This window comes from Electrophorus electricus, chromosome 12 (assembly GCF_013358815.1).
Source record: "Electrophorus electricus isolate fEleEle1 chromosome 12, fEleEle1.pri, whole genome shotgun sequence".
Classification (NCBI taxonomy): domain Eukaryota; kingdom Metazoa; phylum Chordata; class Actinopteri; order Gymnotiformes; family Gymnotidae; genus Electrophorus; species Electrophorus electricus.
Genome location: NC_049546.1, coordinates 10,444,675 through 10,467,451, shown reverse-complemented (window position 1 = coordinate 10,467,451; position 22,777 = coordinate 10,444,675). Strand labels below are relative to the sequence as shown.

The window sequence follows — 22,777 nt, the reverse complement described above, 5'->3', positions numbered from 1 at the left end:
AGTAGGTATTATTCATGTGGACAAAACTATGAGCAAATAGCAAATAGAAATTCATATTAGCACTTTTTGTTTAGACGTTGCAATAATGTTGCCTGCTGTCTGAGAAACTCTTGTTTGGCATTGAATAATAACTTACCTTGACATTCTTGACTGTTCCAGAAGAAACATTAGCCTCATAGAGTTCCTGTCATGCCTCAGAATGTGAGTGGTTCCTTGCAAACCAACCTGACAATGTCTCTGAACTTTTTCTGACATCCTCATGAGATCATCTGGTTAGGGAGCGCCTATGAAAGCTCAAGACGCATGAGAAATTCATAATCTACGGTCATGACACAAACAGTGCTTAAGGAGCTGAAGAGAAGCTATCTGTCCAATTTTAGACATTGTCCAAGGTGTAGGATCAAATTCCAAAATAGAAATATACTAATAACACTTAAAATAGCATATTGTGATTCTGTATTTCATACATTTTATTACAATGTATATTTGACAAAAATAGCTTTATACATGATAATGTTATATGAAATGGAATACCAAGAGGCTAAAAAACCTTTCTGGCAACAAGAGTGGAGTTTGAGAACAAGTGGTTTGCTTAGAAACAGACTGACAGTGAGTGAGGCCATGTAAACCCACAGGAGACGTCAGGAGTATCTTTCCAGGGCACAGTTCCCCAGAGTGAACAACCCACCATCCTTCTGTAGTGCCTTGTCAATGCCAAACACTTCTGAACAGTGGAGTCTTGGAGATTTCCAGCCCCAAGGCCATGGGTGTTACACTGATAAATTAGTATTTGGTGGTAGCTTTGGTTTTGTCTGGGATATAATTTTGTTGAACACTGAACTGGTAATGTTAGCCAACCAGTTAAGCTGTTCCTGTGCTCTGATTTGGTAAAGCAGCTGTTAATTTTGCAGTTTAAGATTATTAACCTACTCTGCTAATTTAAAGCTGTAAATTTTATGCTGAGGGGGAACTGTCGCACTTGATTCCAACTAAAGCAATGCTCTGTATCTTTTTGTTCTATGACCTATTCTATAAATTGCCTTTCAACAAATAGAGCAAGCCAACAGGCCTGCTAATTAAACAGAATAAACCTATTTCTTATTCTATAGAAAATTCTATAGAAAAAAAAAAGTCTAGATCTGTTTCTGGGCCATATCCCCACCTCAGGTGTACTATAGGAAGTGATAAAAAAATGTCCAGTGTCCGAGAATTTGGAATGACTGCCTTTGTTAAATTGCCACCTCCACTCTCTGTCAGTCCTCTCTATTCTGCAGTGACATAGCAATCAATATACACTGCAGTGTTCCTCCTTGTATCCGTGTTGGGACTGCATCCCTGTGGCTGCATCTTGGCCGGATCTGAGGCGAGAAGAGGGTGGCGTGAACGATTCTGTCCTCTTGGTTTTCACCTGTCACATGCTGTTAGACACTGGAGCCCTTCAGTGACTACTAGACTTACCATGTAGTTTGCCTCACTGTCATTAACTGTGGCACTAGGGTGGCGTCTTTGCCAACAGTGCATGTGCTCTGCACTTAACTGAGGCTCAAAGATTCATTTACTTTTGACTTGGTGTATAAATTGTTATAGCACACAGTGTCACAGTGTGAAAATAGCGAGATGGTCATTGTTGTCTTTGCAAGTTAATTATGCAGGAATAAGCATGAAATATTACACTCTGTGTCATATGTGTCCACATAATCAAATTATCACAAAAGCTTGTCTGGGGCATAATCACCGAGCACAGAATTCGACCATTAATTACTGCTATAGTTTGCCTGATAGACCTGTTAATCCTCTGTTGTCATTCAACCTGAGAGTTTTCACTACAGTGTAAGTTCCATCTTTTAAGTGGCATATACTGAATAAGCTTTGTAGGACTCTTTTTGTACCCCGAGGCCAGTAAATGACAACTAGCTTTGTCTACCTCTTTCAGTGTAGTCTGTACAGCAAGAACTGGATTTGTGGCAATTAATATGTCTTATTTCAGAGATTGTACGTCATCACTGCTGTCACCAATTTTAGATTGTCCTTACTTTGCAGTACAGGTATGAGAGCTAAGGAGAGCAAAGACTTATTACGACCAATTGCCTCACTTTTATGTCGCTCTGACAATGCAATATTTCAAGATCTGCACATTGTGGATGCAAATAAGAAGAAGCAGCTTTAAGTATGAGAAGAAGCCATCAGACCAAGTTTTATCTTAAAAATTGAAGATAAAAGTGCGACATTGGTTATGTATATATAAAAAAGCTGATATATTGCATATTACATATTATGCCACTTCGCTATTAAGGTGTAATAGATTACTGGGTCCATATACTGCCTAATGACCAACAGATTCATAAAAGGACTGTTCTCGTGCATTCTGAAATATCGTGCACCTTTCATCATTATAGGCTATATGACCCCTGTCATATCTCTAGCTTTCATGATGCCTTTTAAATCTAATACGTCAAAAGCAGAAAGCAGAGTTCTGTCACAATTAGTCCCTCCCAACTTACGTGATCCGTGTTTTCCCTGTTGTGTGTATTTTAGTTCCGTGCCATAGTTTCGTTTTCTCCGCCTCTCGTTTGATTTCCGTCACCTGTCCCTCGTGTAGTTCATGTATTTAAACCCTGCCTTATGCCCTTTGTGTTTGCTGTTCATAGTTTGATGGTTACTGTTCATTGTTAGGTTCATTGTGTTTACTTCATTGCATTTACGTTTTATTTGAGTGCGTGTTTTGGGTTCATTGTGTTAGGTTTTACTGAATGTTTGAGTGTTAGTTTGTGCTTAGTGTATCCGAGCCTTCGTGTTTCTTAGCCCCGAGTGTTCCCTAGTCTTTGTTATGGCCTGTTTCCCGTTTGCCTCCGTGTGTTTTTGTTTGTTTGTAATGTATCCCCGTACTCTCTGTGTTGGCTCTATGACACTGGACTGCTACAACGACTCTGATTTTGTATTTGCCCATAATAAATCTCACTCTTCTCCGCACATGCGTCCGCCTCCTTACCGCTCACCGTTACATATTCTGACTCTGTGGTAAATTCATGCAATGATTTCTTCTTCACAAATATTAATCTACTTGTGTCTGATAGCAGCACCATGTGCAGTAAATAATCTATCAGTATGCATTTTAAAGCTTAAAGGTAAATTCTGAATCATTTTAGTAAAAAACCCTATTCAGAATAAATTTACACGGCTCAAATTATCACTGTAATAATTTAACACATCTTGTTCCAAGAGAAGGGCTGGCAATTAAAGAGGAACATTTTTACTCCATTGCATATAAAATAAGCAACAGGTCCTTTCAATTCCCCACCTACCCTACTTAGAGAATGGCACTGAAAAAGACACAATCATTTCTTAAAGTGCCACTTTTCAGCTGTACATTTTCATTTACGTCTCCTCTGTTCCAAATTGGGCCATTCCGAAGTATGCACAGGTTCTCTGCCAGGTTTATTTATAGACCGCCATTTCATTCCCCTGTTCTCGACGTCTCCGCATGTCTACCCCTTCCTGTGAAGCGTCTCCCGTTGTTCGGATCCACTGTGTGGTTCTTGAAGTTGGCTTCTGTACAACATCTTATGCAATCTTATCACTTATGTTGCATCATCCGGACAAAATAAATACAAAGCTGAATTCCATACAGCAGAACAAACAGGTATAGTATGACATTTTAAAAATTATATGCATAAATAGAGTAAATCTTACACGCCAGCCTTTTAGTAAGGATTTAATATTACATGGGCAGAAAAGGGGCATAGGAATGACAAGTTATATAGCATTGTGCAGCACAGGTAGAGAGAATACAATGACCTCCAACCTGCAACATTAACAGCCCCATGTAGACCATTTCATACATGTATTATGCACATTCAGAACCTCTTTTGTGTAGCTGCACTGAGAACAGCACTTGAGCCATTGCTGATCTTCTCAGGGTGGAATGTATGAAGTGATACGGAAAAAACAAAACTATGTATATGTTCTTCAGGTTCTAGGGTCAGCTTTCAAGGGAGGATGCAGAATGGCTCATAACAGTCATCATAAGTGAAATGCCACCCTTGTGCCTTAAAAGAAGGTGAATGGTGAATGGTGAAATGGGAAGTTGGATGGGAGAGATCAGGAGAGCCGTGGAACACTACCTTGTTGGAGCTTGCAATTATCTTGACAAACTACTTGTGACAGAGTCACCAAATGTTAAGAGGAGATAAATGAAATCAGCAGTGTGTGTGTCTGTTTGTGTGGGCATATGTGCGTGTGGGGGCATGTGTGTGCATGTGTGTGTGTGTGTGTGTGTGTGTGTGTGTGTGTGTGATGGAGAGAGGGCTCTAGATGGCTAGGACCATTCATAAACAACATGATCTGTTACGGAGGTGTTTTGATCCATCATAATTTGGGTCTAATGACCAACCCTTTCTCTCGCCCCCATTTGCAAGCTGGCCTCCCTCTCACTGCTTGTTTCTCATCTCGTACACCACAAAGACTCGGGCTTGATGCAGTGCATCACAGGCCCAGAACTGTAGATAGGAGAATGCGACTCAGGCTGTATCAAGCTGACAAGTCCTAGGAGCGCAAATGATGCAATAAACCGAAATAGCACCATGGAACAACCCGGGTGGACGACAGGGGCACCAAGGGGGGATCCTGATTCTGTGCTACAGGCTTTGCTCCTTTTCGGCCATGAAGTGGGTGACACAGAGATCAGAGCCAGCCCTCCATGTCACCAAGCAGTAAGGGCTCTGTTTTGTTTCCTGGTTGCAGTAAGGCATGTCTACTTGTAAAGGATCTCTTTTGATGTTTTGATGTCACAAGTGCATGGTCGACATCACTGAGGAGTTCTGCATTCAAGACTATAAGGGGCCATTTTGTGAACTGTGAGAGCAACAGTATGCCACTTTCCACCTCAGATAGGGTTAGGTGCCATGTTTTCAAAAACTTGGCATCAAGCTTCAGACAACTGAAAGCCCATGTAAAAGCCACCTAACCTTTTCAAAAAGATGGTATTCTGATGTTATGCTTATTATATTACAAAACAAATGATATGTGCAGCATGACAAGGAGTTGTTCTTTATCTTACATCCACTTCTTTGAGAGGTGCAGAAATGATTAATATTTGGATAAGTTCAATAAATTCATTCACATTCAGGGTATTCTAAAATGGTCAAGTTTATTGATTTCCTTTCAACGACAGTGGCAGTTTGAGGGCAAGCACATTAAATGGGTTTTTATCATATTGTCAGTGAGTGAACTCATCAGGCCAAATTGAAGAGGTGGGGCATCACACACAGTGCAGCACTGAACAAAACAGAATTGATTTACAATGCCATAAACTTCATGGACAGCTGCTCAAAGCAATGCTTGCTCCAAGGAACAATTTGCCAGCAAAGGGCCTAGACGCACATGGGTGCACACATCCACACACAAACACACACCAAAACCTACACTCAAAATGACTTTTTTTCTAGTCAAATTTGTTAGCCACTGGCAAGTGGAAATCTGATTCCAGATTGCTACTGGGATAAAGAATCTACAAAAGCAACTGGTTTGATTTCAGTGTCCCCTGTGACATCAGCATGGCTTCCCTTGCCCAGAGACCCTGATGAAGAGCTTCCAGTGTGTCTGTGATGTAAATAGAATGCTTAGGTTATGTACAGAACTCTGGCACCCACTGGTACTTCCAAAATTTTAGTGTGCTGGTAGCAAGACTGCCAGAATTTAACTAACACTTGGAGGGAAAAAAAGGTGTCAGCAATGAAATTTTAAGTCATGTTGTCATGGGAATAATCATTTGGTTGTGTACTGTGTTAGATGTTGAGCTTGTTTATGTTGGCCAACTAACTAGCTCACAAGCTAGTCAGCCATGTCTGTTCTGTGTAGTTGGGAGAAAGGAAACCAGTGATGTTCCAGCACATTCAGTTTAAATGCTTTCAGCTTACAAATGAAACAGTTAAAAGTAAAGTTAATGTGAATCCACATGAGACCATTGACTGAGTGTCATTTTAATGGCCAGAATTGTTTTATTTAGCCCCATGGTCACCACTTTCAGTGCTGTAATGGCTCACACCCCAAAGTTGAATTTTACTGAAGATTAATATACGTACTGTATAGAAGTCATATACAGCACCCATAGTACTATATATAATGCTCCCCTGTTAAGATTAACCATGGAACCATTCCATGAATTGTTGCAAATTAATATAGGGATAGACATCTGTGCAGTTGAATTCAGAGGCAACATGCAGTCATGGTGTGGGTTTGCCTTCATGATGTCTAAAATCCCACATCTTGCCACAACTATTTGTCAGGCTCAACATATCCATCCATTCCCTAATCACACATTTTTTTAGTTACACTGACCAAAAAAAACAAAAAACAACAACAACAACAACAACAAAAAGCTTGTAGTTATGGTCCTGGGCTCCAAGCTTAGCATTGTTTATAACTAGTATTATTTTTGGCTGATATTGAAGAAAAATGTGCTGTGCAGATCAGAAAAAAAGTACACCTTGGCTGTTCCTTGAGAATGCATTAACCCCTCTGAACTGTCTTACAGTCTGCTCCACACCAAGGCCAGCACTGCATTCCTTATAAAAAACAAAACCATTTCTGTCCTGTAGGAGAGACAGTTAACTGCTCTAATATATTAAAATCACTCTCCTTCCATGGCTGTCTTATGAGACTCATCTGATAGCAGGTTTTGTCTAAACGAGAGTGTTTTTCCTTTAGTAGCCGATGGCACAACATGGCATTTCTGAAGCAGGAGGTTCATTATGTACCCGCTGAGCTGAAGCTTGTATTGAAACTCAACCAATAATGTTTGTGAATAAAGGGGAAGCCATGGGAGGCTGACTCCAGATGTGCTTTACAGAAAGCCTGAGCAGAGAAAGGCACTGCTCTGTGTATTGGCACTATTTATCTACATATGAGGCATGTCATGCCACAGATACAGAGAATAAAACATCCCCTGCACTACTGGAGTGGCTCCTCATTTCTTTTCAAAAGACAGAGGGTGCATTACTTCACAAGCATCTCACTGCTTTTCCGGGATTGCTACAAACATGGAGAGAGGGTGTCTCACTGATAGTTCCAAAAGGAATCTGCAATGTGCATTATCAACAATGTGGAAACAATTCAGCCTCCCCAACACACAAACTTTATCTCTGGCCCACAGGGAACCTTCTGGCCTGTCAGCTAGCTTCAATTGTGTCTCTCAAGGCCCAATACACTGGGAAAACTTTTACGAATACAATTTGCATAATTACCCAACGATCTTGAATATTCAGCCACTCAGGGGTTGCTGTTCGTCACCAGGTCATTAAAATTTAGATGTCATGCATGAAATGTAAATGGAAGTGACTGCTCTGGTAAAGTGAAGTGGGCAGTGGAATACACCCCCCCCCCATGTTATACACTTGCTTACCTTTACAACCTTTTGGAAAAAGTAGACATACATGCTTGGCAAACATCAACCACAGCTTGTTTAAAAGTGACATAACTAGATCAGAAGGGACCCACTGTGCACAAGGTGAATCCACTCTGCAAATGCCATACGGAGGAGATTAAAAAATAATGTCTGCCAAGCAATTCTGCCTTTTTTTCCACGTGCTGTTGATCTCTCTGATTAAACTTGGATGGACGGCTGAGTCTGAATGCATATGGATGTTCTGTTTGCTAAAATGCAGCACTCAGCATAAAAGCAAGGGAAGAAAGCAAACAGACTTACTAAATGAAACTGGCTGTTAATACACTAACCTGAACCCTCCACGTTTACAGAACCTGAAGGACAAGTAGGCAGAAATGAAACAGCTCTTGCCATGTAGGTCATATAAGAAACGACTCCTGCCTTGAATGCAAAACAGAAAGTGCTCAATTCTGCTGATCAGACCGGCTGTTAAACCAGGGGTGGAGGCCAATGTGGGAATCTCTCTCCTCTCACTGTCTGCCAAAACTGGGAGGGTAGTGGGATGAGGAAGAGAATGACTCAAGTGGCCCATAGCAGCAGACGATCTAAAGGCTGACCAGGAAGCGTGACCTCTGGCATGCTTTGGAGACCATCCTCCTGGTCCCTACCCCTACATCAAGGCCTCCATCTCTGGCCTCCCTCCTACAGGAATGGACAATGGGTGTTCAGTGCCATCATTTGAGGCTCTCTGGTGGTTTATCCTAGATCATGCAGGAGCCCTATGATGGAAAGCAAAGACTGAATCCTTTATTGGCACTGGCAATGAATCGAATCCTCAATTCAGGATCTGCAGGGATTCTCTTGGGAGTGCACATCTCAGTGGTTGGTTTCCAAATAGACAGGGTGAAATATCACTTGATTAAACTAATGAACCTATAGAACAAGTTTAAGAGGCACTTCACTTCAATCTCCATGCTCATGCTGGGAGTGATATGTAATTTATAATCAAATGAAACCAGGACTTGATCACAGTAGGTTGCGAAGTCAGTGGTGCCTGAGTATGACAGTATATATATATATATATATATATATATATATATATATATATATATATATATATATATATATATATATATATATCAGTCACCACTGTCAAAGAGAGAGAGAGAGAGAGAGAGAGAGAGAGAGACAAGAGAGAGAGAGAGAGAGAGAGAGACAAGAGTCCCACCACTGGATAGGTTGATATTCTGAGTGGAGTGACGCACACACGCACACACCATGCACACACACCACGCACACACACACACACACACACACACACACACAGAGAAAGAGAGAGCAATCCATAAGGTGCAGCAACAGCTTCACTGCCAGTAGCAAAAATTGCCAGTAATTAGGGGACCCTCACTAAATATAATTAATTCATCACTAAGTATGGGTTATGTTTCTCTGTTTCTCAAGATAACTGTTAATCTGTTCCTCAAGAAGTTGCATCCTGACCCCTTCAAGCTTTCCAATCACCCTTCAATACCAATTTCAAACATGCATATGTATTCAAAATGTTTGGAGAACGTGCTGGTCCAATCTATACTTTTTTACTCAAAGTATTTCAGTCAGATTTCTAGAATTTTCCTAGTACAGAAATAGTACTGGCTAGTTAATTACCTACTGCTTACTTTGGGTTCTGGATATTATTGTTTTGTTGAATTATTATCTTTTAGCTCTGTTGAGTGCAGCATTTGACACTCAACAGCAATTGATCATATTTTAATAGTCAGACTAAAAACACAGCCAGGGTAGGTCTTTCCTGTGGAACTGCTAATGATTTATCAGTATAAATGGAGATTTCTCAGAGCAAAAAATATGGTGTGCTACCTAAGCCTGTTTTAAGACCCTTATTGTTGTCTTTTTATATACAGCCCACTGTGCATAACATTCCCAAACATAATGTTGGCATTCATTTTTATGCTAATATTGCACAGTCAGACACATTTTCAGCAGCACACTAAAATTGATATTATGGTTTTATGACATTTGTCTAAAGTAATAATTCCAACAAACTAGCACATAAATGACCAACAGGTTATGAACTAATAGCAACATCTTGTTGGCTGACCACCCTTCTGTCTCTTTAAGTAAGGCTCTGCTAGTTTAGAATGCAATAGCCAACATTTTTCCAGGAGACGAAAGTCAGAGCATATTACCTGAGTCTTATTCAATTTATATTGGCTTTCTCTTAAGTTCAAAATTGACTAGAGTCTTGCTTAATCAGATTCTTGCAAATGTTTAAAACCTCTGATGGCCTAGCTAAGCTTCATAGCCCTTCTGGACCACTCCACTCATCTGAGGCAGGCATAATCTTAGGCACAGTCTGTTAATTTTAGGTCTGCTTGCAATTTAGTTGGGATTTATAGATCCCAAACTCTGTACACTATTGTTCAAGAGTATATTATGAATGCAAACTTTAGGTGTGTTTTTACATCCATATTTAAAAATGCACTTGTTTAAGATGACCTATACATACCTTCTTGCACTATCTATAGCTCAGTGGTTAAGGTGCTTGACTTACAATCTGGAGGTTCAAGCCCTACCACTGCCAAAATGTCCCTGTTATATATATATATATATATATATATATATATATATATATATATATATATATATATAAACTTTATTTATTCTCCTCTGTGTAGAAACTTTAAGCCTTTGAACTCAGAGCTGAAAGTACCATAAAAATAAATATTGTTATTATTATTATTATTAAAAAAATTCCTGTACACTTTTCACAAGCTAACTGTACCAATTCCAGATACTAAAAACCACCTGTGCTTATATGCCATCTCCTGCTCCATATTTACACATCTGTTTCAGCAGCTATCAGTGCTTTCTGCTGTGCTCCAATTTAAATTGATTGCTCCGAATGCCAGTAAAAGCCATTAATACATCTACATTAGATGCAGAAGCCAGGCTTGGGAGGGGTAGGGATGAGGGAAAAAAAGGACTCATTTATTTAAAAGAGTTGCCATGGGGAACGGCATTCATGATTAATGTGGGGGTTGATTATGCAACCAATTGACTATAATTCACACCCAGAGAAACGTGGACCAGGCACCAGCAAGCCGGCCGAGGATATTAATAAAAAATGGAAAAAGGAAGAAAAAAGAGAGTCTTGCACTGAAATTCACCACCCCAAAGTGACGGATAATACTGCAAGATTCCAGGGAGAAACAGGGATCGGTGGCTCCCCTGCAACCACATGGAGTCATTTGCAGTGAGAAAACCTGCCGGTGTTCACATCCATGCATAGAGGACTCTGCAATTGTTATTCACGGCAATGGACTGAAAAAATAGTACACTGTCCACCTCTTCTCAAATGTTATCACATGCTAGCCTTAGGGCAGCTACAGAGGAAATACACAACAGAGTGGCAGTAAAGAGATTAAGGCTGGATGTGACATATATGCGCTGTGACTTCTGTGTGTTGAAAATGACAAATATTTACCATGGTGGGGTATAATTATGCACAGAAACAAGTCTGCATGACAGTGTGTTAACTCACAGTCCTTTAACACAAGATATTTCATGATAGAAAATGACTGGTATTAGATTAATGTCATTTATAAAAATATGTCAAATATAATATTTCAGGGAGGGCTGTGAAATATCAACAACAATTTTAGTGAAACAATGTAAGGTGCTACTGGCAGTCAGCTTTTACAGAGAAAACAGCATAGTGAATACTACTAATGCTACTTTGGGGAAAAAAAATGAAAAAGTTGTTTCATGTAATTTAATGATTCACCTGTCATTCAAATGTTAAGACATTATTTCATGTAATGTTTTTAAGTCAACTTTAGCCCCAAGCATTGGGACGTCACCTGTTCTATTACTAACGAATAGTGCACATTACAACAAATTTTACACCCTTAAAACAACTGTACTGAAAGCTATAACCATTAAACAGTTGCTGTACTCTTTCACTCATCTCAGTTAGCAATAACAGGATAAAACATTAATTTATCTTTCATTTATCCACTTTTATTCTTCCTTGTTTGCGATATTCCTCCAAATACTTGGATGCAAGTTGTTTTTAGAACATAAGACAAGCAAAAGATTATTATCCACAGATTAAATAGCTGACTTGATGTAATGTACTTTTGTAAATAATAAATATATTTTGGAAAGGCAACTCAGCCAAGTTTGATTTATCAGGAGACTATTCATGAACCACACACTATGAGTTGCTGCCTCAGTTTTAGATAGTCCATAGGTGAGTTCTTCCCTTAACAGTTGCAATGTTAATGAATAGATTTACAGAACTGGATCTTTTTTATTGAAACTTCTGATTTTCTATTTGTTAAATAGAGTACATTTGGAATTTCAGCTAAAAATGCCATTTTATGAGGACAGATTAATTTTAAGATGGTTTAACCAAAGCAGAGGCATCATTTGTGTCGAGATCACTCAATATGATGCAACATGGAGGCAACACCTATCTCTCATGTTTACCTATTGGAGGAGAACACTGCCTGTTGTCATATTTGCACCACTCATGCTTTCAATACAATAGGCTTGGGAGAAATGATTAAAAGCTTAACCTATTGTAGTATTTTCTGTACACAAGTCTTTATATTCTGTATGGCACTTAGAATGTAATTAAATCCTAAGAGAAAATTGTTGTACTTAGAAAACCAGCACACTAATTAATAAAATTATGTGAAACTTTGTTGTCTTGATCTTCTCTGGCATGGCAAAACATTTTTCTCATCAAATATTAACACTCTCTGTTTTTCAGCAATTTATTCTCATTAATGTTTGCTTTAAGAAGCATCATATTAAAGTCCCTAACACCAGTCAAGTAAATAGTTCCCATTTCCCTTATCAGTATGAAGTTAGGTCTTTATCACAAAGTAATGCATTTCAGTGGACCTTGCCAACAGAGCCACAGTCCCAGTCGTTGGCTTTGTTAGCAATGCTCCGTGTCAGATGACACATTGTGGAAGCCGGAGACACCTGAGCTTCCTCCCTGTCTAGCGTTTCATCTGCTTACTCATTTACATCCAATTGCTTGTGACAATGAATAGTTTTATACCATTGTTGGATTTTTTTCCCACTTTGGGGAAATCATAGACAGTGATGGGGAGAGTGTCAAAAGGCAGAAAGAAAGAAAGAAAGAAAGAAAGAAAGAAAGAAAGAAAGAAAGAAAGAAAACATGAATTACACTCTTTGCCGATGTAGGCCAAAAATAAATTGGAATCAGACTGTGAAAGAGAACTGGAGAACTGGGGGAAATGATCAGTGAAGGCGCTTTTTCACATAGCATAATGGGCTGACGAATTCTAGCTCAAAGAGTCAATTCTTGTAAGTTAATAAATGAAACACCACTGAGTCTTTGCCACATAATTGGACTATATAGAAAGGATTTGCTTTTATGTGAAGAAACCGACTGTTGCCAGATTTAAATTGCCTTTACTTTTGTAAAATTGGTACCTAAGGTAAATCGTAAAACCAGCAGCAGTGGCATCACTACATATACATACAGCATATATCTATTAGCATGTGTGTTTGTGTGTATATATATTCTCACCCTTTGACTCACTCATATATTTATATTATATATAATTTAATTTATAATAATATGTCATTTCAAATATTTATATAAAACACAAGGAACACACTATGCCAACAATAAGTCATGTGTAACTGTGATCTTGAAACTAATTTGTAATATTCCACAAACCAGCACTGCTGCATTCACTGTGACCCCACAGAGACTCTCACACTCATGTGCATGTAAAGCATCTTTGTTACACTCTTGTTACACTGTCATGTCTGCAGTGCGTTCTAATTTGAGAAAGCAAAGCCTTCCCCAATTTACAAGAATGCTACAGTCATTGAAGTTTTGTTGGGTAAGCTTCTCCCTGAGCACAGGGTTTCATGATGTCTATTCCATTCTGAGTGCACTCAAAGATCCCTGCCAACAGCAAACTACTTTGTCCAACCACAGTCTCCAGCATCTCCTATAATTGTCCCATCCTGCCTGTAGCCAGGAGAAGCCTGCATGCTGATTCATGCAACTTAACAGCTGCAAACAAGGGTTCAGCAGGTCCATATTACCTAGCACCTCAAGTACCTTCAACTTCTCTCCAGTCCCCGAAGCATTTACAGCACAGGACTCAGCCTTGCAACTAGTATTTACTGTAGGGTTGTTTATTACACTGATGTTTACTAACAAACTCTAGTACTTATTGTTTATTGCACTTATCATGCTCTAAGATAGAGCTTATATATTTTGTACTTCTAGGCATCAGCATTGATCCCTGTATTTCTACAGTATTCTAGATCATTGGTATATTGTACTCTAGCCTACTATACTGGCTAGGATGAATTCTATGAGTAAATGACAAAGCACTTTTGTAAGTTGCTCTGGATAGCAGCGTCTGCTAAATGCCATAAATGTAAATGTAAATGTAACTTTTAAAGTGACAGGTTTAATAAACCTGAGGCAAAGAAAATTGCAGCTGGCATTGAAACATTCAGGGCTTAAGACTTGAATGCTCACCCCTTACGATGCCCCTGTCCAGTTACAATAAGGGTTAAAAAATAAATAAATAAATAACAACACCCCCCCCCCCCCAAAAAAATAAATAAATAAAAAATAAAAAAATCAACTAACCCCTAAAAATCAGACAGATCTAAGAACACAGTTACCCTGTTAGGACATGTGCTGCCTACAACAGGTTACAGAGGTTTGCTTGGATCCAAGCGGAAACCAGAATCCGAGGATGAGGTTGCAAAGAGGACATTATCATTCACATGAACACATGCAGGAACCCAGTGACATTCAATACAATGACCAGGGTGGGTATTTGAGTGCCTGGCTGAAGCTGGCAGTCCGGGTGCATGACTATAGAACTGTGCTGAGAGGTGAGTGAGGACCATAGGACAGAATGAGGCACATTAAAGTGATCCCCATGAATGCAGTTTGCCCTTATACCCATTTCTGGACTGACAACCTTCCTTTGTCCCACTTAATCCCAGCAAACCACAATAAAAAGCAACAAAAGCAGGGTTGTCAAGGAAACACCAGCTGTCACTAATTTCTTATTCAAAAATATGCAGGACAAAAAAAGAAGAAGACAATAATTTGCGCAGAAAAGAAATCTTAGTTTAAAGGTTGAATAGGGAGGAAAAAATTGGAAATGTGTCTCAAATATGAATCAAAGTTTAGCAGCTCCTGGCATCCTCAAATATAAGGACTTACTGTAAACAAGCCCCATTCCCGCAGGTTATCACAGTCTGTGTAGTGATAGTATGTGGATTTAAGATCCTGCAGAGGCATAAACAATATGAGTCTTCTTCATTTTGCAGCATACTCCAGAACACACAAACTACTTCAAAAGCATGACTGAACAAGGATGCGGTGTAGCTAGAGCATACCGAGCCCCCGAGTTGGAAATAAATGGAACTAAAGTAGCTCAGAAAAGGGAATCTCTCACTAACACAGATATGATATATGTTGCTGGAGCACACACAATGCAGCCAATGAGAAGAACATTTGTGAGATTATATGAACTGTAACATGAGCCAGGGGAATGAATAGGAATTAGCTCAAATTAAATGCAAGTTATCATTTACCTTAAGGAAAGATTTTAGACAGTCAAAGGTGGAATTGATCAGGACAGCAAATTGGGAGGTTATATGATTAACTCTGTTAATGCTGAGTCCCCGGAGAGTCCTCACCCAGGATCACTACTGCCAGCTCTCCAGTATCGGGCAATAAACTTCAGGTTGACACAGTAATTGCCAATTTGCATGAACTCTTCCCAAATACTCTTCTAAAGCAAAAAACGATACGTTTCATGAAGAATATCTATGCATACATGAAAACAAAACAAGATGGGAACCAAACTGAAAATTCAATGCAAATAAAACAATCTTCTTTCAAACTATCCTGCCTTTTTTCCTTTGTGTGGTTTTGACATAAATTTAGGAATTGTGGCCATCTTCTGGGCAAAGTAATTGACACAGATTTAAAAAATAAACATGATTAAAAGATTAAAAGTTTAAGCATGAAAATTTTTGATTATTTAAAAAGACTGCATTAAAAGATTAAATTGAACTATACTAATGTACAGTCCCACTACTGTTCAGTAAGAAATCGGCCATGCTCCATTAAACTACTGACACAAATTCAAAAACTTAAAATAGCAGCTTCCATTGTATCAAACACTTAAACACTTGTATTCACTAAGAACAGCAGTGATTGAAGCTTATCTCTCATAGTATACCATTATCATAAATGATTGTGCCTATGTGCACTGACCATGGCATGGTAAATTAAGAGCACTAAAATCTGTGCAAAAAAAGGTGTTAATGGAGGTTCATTTATTCTAATTATGCAAAACAAATGTATGTTTATTTGCCTTTGTCTAATATGCCCATATAGAAATAGAACATGTTAAAAACACTTTCTCATTTTCATATGGAGTGTCAGTTTAAGGGACATTAACTAATTCTCTTACTAACAGATGAAAAGCAACCACCCATGGTCTTCCAGTCTTCTCTTTAACATACTATAAAGAGCAACAGCGTCATTGCTAAAATTTACACATTCATAAAGTCATGAGGATCAGAATGTTCAAAAGTTAGGGCTACAGGTTAGCAACTGGCAGGTTTAATCCAAACTGTGTGCTGTCCTTCACACTGTGCCCTACTATTATGCCCTAAGCAAACCGCTAAATCATAGGATGTTCCTATAAACAGTCATGGCAACTTTGAAGAAAAGTAACAAGTTATCAATGACCCTACCCTGATCAAACAAAAGGGGTTATAGGAATTTTATAAATCATTGCACTGTTTAAAACAAAACAACTGAAACAATAAAATGTGAGTGTTAATGTGTATGTATGTATATATATATATATATATATATATATAAGAATTCAGCCATGCTCTATTAAACTACTAATGTCATTACTACTAATTAACTACTAATTAAACACCTAATGTCTCTGAGGGACAGTTGTTATTAAAACCATTAATAAGTAACAAAATGCAATATATGTTCTCCTGTAGAAAGGCCTCCCCCTAGTGTGTGAGGGGTATCAAAAGTGCATATAATCCTGTCGGGATTCATTCTTAAAGCAGTAGCATGCTTATAAATGGGAATTATTAGGAATAATAGCAACTGAAATAGGTCTTTGTGAATAGCTAAAGAAGCTGAGCTTCTTATCAGATCACACATATGCACAATGTTATCTGCAGTAACAAATCAGCAAGTTATCCAACCAGCTACAACTCCTTTAACTTTACATTATGAAAATATGGAACTTATATGGCACTTGGCTGAAGTCATACACTGAGAAAGAGAGAGAGAGAGAGAGAGAGAGAGAGAGAGAGAATGTATTGCAAATGATAGGTTATCAACTTCCTGGGGGACTTGAACTCAAGATTAAGCATAGCCTTTTCCTATAGATTAAAAGTGCATATTTTCCCAAATTTTTCAATATGAAGTATTCAGGGGTATTTTATTGGAGAAAAATTATTTTAAAAACATGTCTGCTCAGCAGGAAAAATAAACAAATAAACAAACAAAAATGCATTTGGACAATTAACCAATATACAAATTTCCCATGACTGATATATAAAATTGTATTTATTTTAGCTTTCAAGGTACATTCTATTTCAAACAATCATTAACTTAACAGTATCTTAAATAAGGACTGAATGAAATTATTTTATTTCATTTTCTGAAAGAAAAACTTAAATTCTTTCCATAATATTAACTCGAGCGGACAAACAATGTAAAATTGTCAAGCTAATATGATTGAGCACAATAATATTGCACATGAATTGTGATACAATTCTGACCAAATCAGTAGCTTTTAGCAAAAAACACATTGAATTTCAGAGATATTGTAAAAATGCAAAGTTCTTTTCAAAAATTAAAAGTAAATAAATTACTACACACCTCCTGCCCAATTAAATTTCAGTTCCCATGACATATTAATAAATTTCAGAATCATATCATGTTAATGCACACTTATTTTGGTTGCATATTGTTAAGAAACCTTTTACAAGATACTCATGGGCTAAGAATAAGCAATTTGTTGGACTTGATACACTGTGAGGCCTCACCTCATGCAATGTAATAGTGAAAATGACATCACTATCGCTGGCTCTACCTTCTATGCCCAGATAGAATTCATAATAGAACACAGGTCAGAACAGAATTTTAGACCTAGCTACTCAGCACTCAAAATAAGAGCCTGAATCACTTGTAGCATTCAAAATGTTCCTTGAAATTTTAAATAGTACCAATAATCTTTAAATAATCCTGTATAGAAAAATAAATTAAATATGAAGTTAATTAAACTATGAATTGACAGGTGACAGTGGTCATGAATCTATTTTTTTTCTCCATTTTGAATTTCTATTTACTTTTTTCCATTTTCTATTTATTTCTTGATGAGATTGTTGAATCATTGACCTTTGTAATTTACAAACTGCCCCACAAATACAAATAATGTTGACTTAAAAAATAAATCAGGTTCGCTTACATGGCAAGCAGCTATGAAGGTTTTTTTTTCTTGGGTTTATGAATGTCCTGTCATGTGCCATACCCAAAGACTTCAAGGAGAATCACATTTCATTAGAACAAGTTTAAATGGCTCTTTACAGAAATAATAGACATAGTAATCCAAAATGTAAATATGGTGAAGCTTCAGTGCCTTCAGAAATAACTGAATCCACCAGTTTCAAGGCCCCCAAAAAATGACAAACAAAATCCAAATGAAGGGACTCTGAGGGATTCCAACACTTTCATGTGCCTGTGACACCAAGTTGCCAATCTTCCACTCCATTTCATTTTGTCATCCCAAGTACCCTAAAAATACTTCCAACCAAAAACAATGGACAAGGGTCAATATGAATTACACACAATGCTGTTTCATGACCCAATAATTTAGTTAAAAATAAAATTTAAAAATGGTCTGATGGAACCCACTTTGATAGCAGCAAAACTACAATTGTTTATAAGGTACTGTATATCCTCTATTATAGATTGATGGGATTCTTATATTTTGTAAGGGCATCATCATTTAAAAAAGCAAGTTTGGAATTATAACACTGCCAACAATTCTAAGTGATATTTTTGTAATGAAACTTCTGTCCGGTATTCCATTGGTCATCAATATTTTCCACAAGGCACTTTTTTTTTGTCATTAAGGGGCAAATGAAGATGAGAGGCCTACAATTTAGTGAGGGCTGTTGATTCCTCTCGTACTTGAAGGTAGTCAGGGTCCAATTGGAGGTTTGCTTTTAGTTCATAAAACTCACTTTTGCGTTGCTCAACAACTATCTTACTGTGGTTGCCCCCTATTAATGACTTTTTCCTTTTTTTGTCATGTGGTTTCTCGGAGTAACGGATCTCATAGCCACTCACCCCTATACTGTTGAAATCCTTTTTGTTCTCCAAGTAGTTGAGGAACATGTTGGATTCCCTTCCTGGCAAGAACTCGTCAAGCTCGTCAATGGTACTTAGTCTTTTCCTGGCGTCCAGAGTTAGAGTGTCCTTGTCTTTGTCTGTGCTGTTACGCAAGACCAATTTCTGCCTCTGAGAGTCAGCAAACTTGAAGCCAGACTCAGAGTCTCTGATCCCACAGGTGTGGGCTTTGCTCATGTGCTCGATGGTCTGGGGGATGAAGGTCTCCCCACCCAGGTCATCCTTCTTGCTGGATTTGTGATGGTGCATCCGGAGATGGAGAGGCATGGAGCCACACTCCTGGCTGCCAAGCCCCTCCTGCCTCCCTGAGGGCTTTTTGTTCCGCCTCAGCACAAAGACTAGCAGGCAGAATGCAACAAACACGGTGAGGATCAAGACCACCAGTATACTCAGGATCATGATCGACAGGGGAACTGGCCCACCAGGAGGTGCCTTGCCAACTCCAGCAGATGACATTGATGTAACCACAGGGGTGGCACTTGTTAGAATAAAAGGAGGCCTAGCTATGAGCTTGGGGCACAAGATCTCATTTTTCAGCTCTCGCAGCTCTACATTTGCAAACTGCACTGGGGATGCACATCTGACCTCCTTGGCAGCCACCCCATCATTGAGTTTCTCTAGCCACAGTTTCAAAGCCACTAAATCACATGAGCATTCCCAGGGATTGCCTTCCAGGTCTATTTGAGTGAGCGATTTTAGCTGGTCCAGTACACCACTCACAGGTAAAGTCATGAAGTGATTGTTCTTCAGATTCAGTCTAGCAAGGGAAACACCAGCAAAAATGTAAGCAGGGAGGCTTCTGAGCACATTGTTGTTTAGATACAAGAGCTGCAAATTTGGCATGGAGTCAAATGTCCCTGCTAACACCTCCTTTATGGCATTGTATTCCAAATACAAGTACTGGAGGTTACTGAGCCCGAGAAATATTTCAGGGTGAAGCTGCTCAAGTTGATTGCCATTAAGGTATAACCTACGGAGGTTGGTCAGATTTCCAAACACACCTTTTTGGATGGTGGATATTTGATTACTGCCCAGGTGTAACAGATCTAATCCTTCAAAGCCTTGGAAGTCAGTGGGGCTGATATGTCTAATGTAATTACCACTGAGGTGCAATTTCTTGGCATTTGGAGGTTTAGGTACAAGGTCAGCTAGACTCTGGATATTTCGTTCTTGACAGCTGACACTAATGCCAAAGTCAGATGGGTGAGCTTTGCAGGTGCAGGGCTGAGGGCACGAGAGGGGAGGGATTCGGGTTTGGTAGGACACAATTTGGCCATTTTTACCCACTGGAATACCAGCAACAATACCGTTCCCATAAATTTTGGAAGGATTTGTAGTTTTGGGTGCTTTGGTAACTAAGGGTGCTATTGTAGATGGTGCATTTGATGCAGCGTGCCCACTATCTGGCTGGGATGGAGGCATCCGCACATCAAAGTCACTGCCAATTCCCATAGGGCACAGTTCTTGCTTATTGGTCTCTTTCAAAAGACGACCATACAAATCACTGGGAGTCTCGCATATTGCTTCCCCAATGAAAATGTTGTAGGGCATATTCTCCAACCAGGCTTTCAGAGGTAACAAATCACATGTGCAATTCCACGGGTTGTCATCCAACTGCAACTCCACTATTCTCCCAATGTGCTCCAAAACTCCCAGATATGGGAGCTTCTGTATCCTGTTCCCTCGTATATCCAAATGTGTGAGGGAAGCAAAGCGAAAAATGTTCTCTGGAAGGCTCTGTATAAGATTGTCATTTAGAATTAGAACCTTTAACTTATGCAGTTTGTTGAAGGCTCCCTTTTCAATATACTTGATTAAATTGTAGTCGGCCTGGAGGTATTCCAAGTTCTCGATCCCCCGGAAAGTGTCAGCCCGGAGCTCTTTTAATTCATTGTTATTTAAGTGCAACTGTTTTAATGCACTGAGTCCCACAAAGGCCCCTCCCTCGATGTTCTGCAGCTTGTTGTTGCCCAGCTGGAGGGAGACTGCGTGTGTGAAATTCAGAAAAGAGTTGGGGTAAAGAATATACAAAAGGTTGTTCTGGAAATTCAAATGGTAGAGGCTAGATGGTGGAGGAAGCAGCTGCGTTGGTCTGTACACAGTTATTTTTTCACAGTTCACATAGAGGACGTTTTCGATGGACATGCATGAGCAAGCGCTGCAGGTCTCAGCTGAGAGGTCTGAATCCGAGTTAGAAAATGAACTCGATATGGAAAAGGCCAACAGAATAAGCAGCAGCATTTTTGCCTTTTTAAAATCCCCCAGAAAACCATTTAGTAACCTTAGAAGGGGAAGAACAAACAGACAATCAAAACATGTTCTGTCCCCATACTTTCATACAGCAATATGGCAAGATTTTACAGCAGCGATGTTTTACAATCTGACTCCCTCTGCATACACAAGTTGGGTAATTTGGGTTTGCCTACTGTCCAGTAAAGTCTGTGATGTGTAAATGTTAAATGAATAAAATCACTATCTTTACTAACACAATAATACAAATTATACTAATGCTAATAATAATAATAATAATAATAATAATAATAATAATATCATCATCATCATCATCTTAAAAGTAATACAATTTTGATTTTTTAACAGTGATATAGCACCTAAGTGTCAGTTGCTTCATCACTAACAAAGTATTTAAGGACCCCCCCCCCCCCCCCCCCCAAAAAAAGTCCCTAGTATACTGAGGGTAGCGTTACTAAGAGTATCGAAACACTTAACCGAATTTAAATTATAATGATTTATTCAATATTTCTCTATGGATTCACAAACACTTTACACAAGTCATCTTATGCAAAATAAATAATAGTAAATGAAAACTCACCGCAACGTCCTAAATGCCGTCTTCCTTACAGATGACACCGCACATTGCTAGAGCCAAAGGGGACTATTCCCATTCAGTCGCTGCTATCGCAGCAGGTTCAAATTTCAGCCTTCGCGTATCTTCCCGTCAGGCCCCACTTATTCAGAACATATATTCTCTCATAAACTCCCCCAAATACTAAGCTTTGGGGAGACATTTCAAAGCTGCTCGAAGTGACGAGATCAAATTCACCTTAAAACCAGTGAGAAACTAAATAAAGGCGCGCCGTTGACTTGGATGAAAAACAACCACAGCATTCTCCAGTTCAAGGGAAAAGAGAGGCAAAAGAATATAAATGATGCCTCTTTAACATTAGTTCGTACGGATGTTCACGTTGCCCGTTGCTTGCGGCTCACCTCCTCAACAGTTCTGAAGAAAAATGCAGAACCTGACAAATTAGTCCCAACAATCCCACGCGTTTACTCAAACCTGAAAATTGCTGCACGTATGCCCTGGTCGAACTCTACCGTTTATGCCGACCGGTGTAATCACAAGAAAGATGGGTAAAGAGCTGTGCTGTGTTATTTAGAAAATCGAGATCGGAGACAGAACTGACGCGGAAAATGAATAATTCAGTTTAGTCCAGTACATTCAGAAAGAGATGCCAGTCTCCGCCACGAAACCTAACGAAACTCGATTTGAAATGATTGTTCTTGATACAGTCTTCGGTAAAATAAAGAAAACGGAGCGGTTCTTGCAGAACAAGTATTCCACATCGTCTCCCTAAGTATGGTGGTTTGCTGCTGCTGCTGCATTGAGCTACCCACACGGTAAAAGAGAGTAGAGGAAATGCAGAGACGCAGAGAGGGGGAGAACAAGAGAGCGCACAAGAGCAAGGAAAGAGCGCAAGGGGAGGGGGTAACTGGGCGATAATATATAGGAAAGAAATTCAACTTTACAACGCACAAAACATCACATTTGCAAGACAGTAAATGAAGTAACCTATTCTGGTGTATCTCGATACGGGTTCATGAGAAATGATGATGCTTAACCTTTAGCTGGATCAGAGCCAGTTTGCGCG

General features: G+C 39.1%; 1 protein-coding gene across 2 annotated transcripts; it reads right to left on the bottom strand.

Moving 5' to 3' along the window:
* Positions 1 to 16,959: 16,959 nt before the first annotated feature.
* slitrk4 (SLIT and NTRK-like family, member 4) lies at positions 16,960 to 22,510 on the bottom strand. Of its 2 annotated transcripts, XM_035531902.1 has the most exons (3): positions 21,718 to 22,510; positions 18,828 to 21,168; positions 16,960 to 18,278 (listed from the first exon to the last, which is right to left on the bottom strand). In XM_035531902.1, exons 2-3 carry the CDS (start codon positions 21,126 to 21,128, stop codon positions 18,270 to 18,272), a joined length of 2,310 nt encoding a protein of 769 aa, XP_035387795.1. In that variant the 5' UTR covers positions 21,129 to 21,168; positions 21,718 to 22,510; the 3' UTR covers positions 16,960 to 18,269. The 2 variants fall into 2 exon arrangements, with proteins under 2 accessions (XP_035387795.1, XP_035387794.1); XM_035531901.1 differs by having other exon boundaries at positions 16,960 to 21,168.
* Between the last annotated feature and the right edge of the window lie 267 nt (positions 22,511 to 22,777).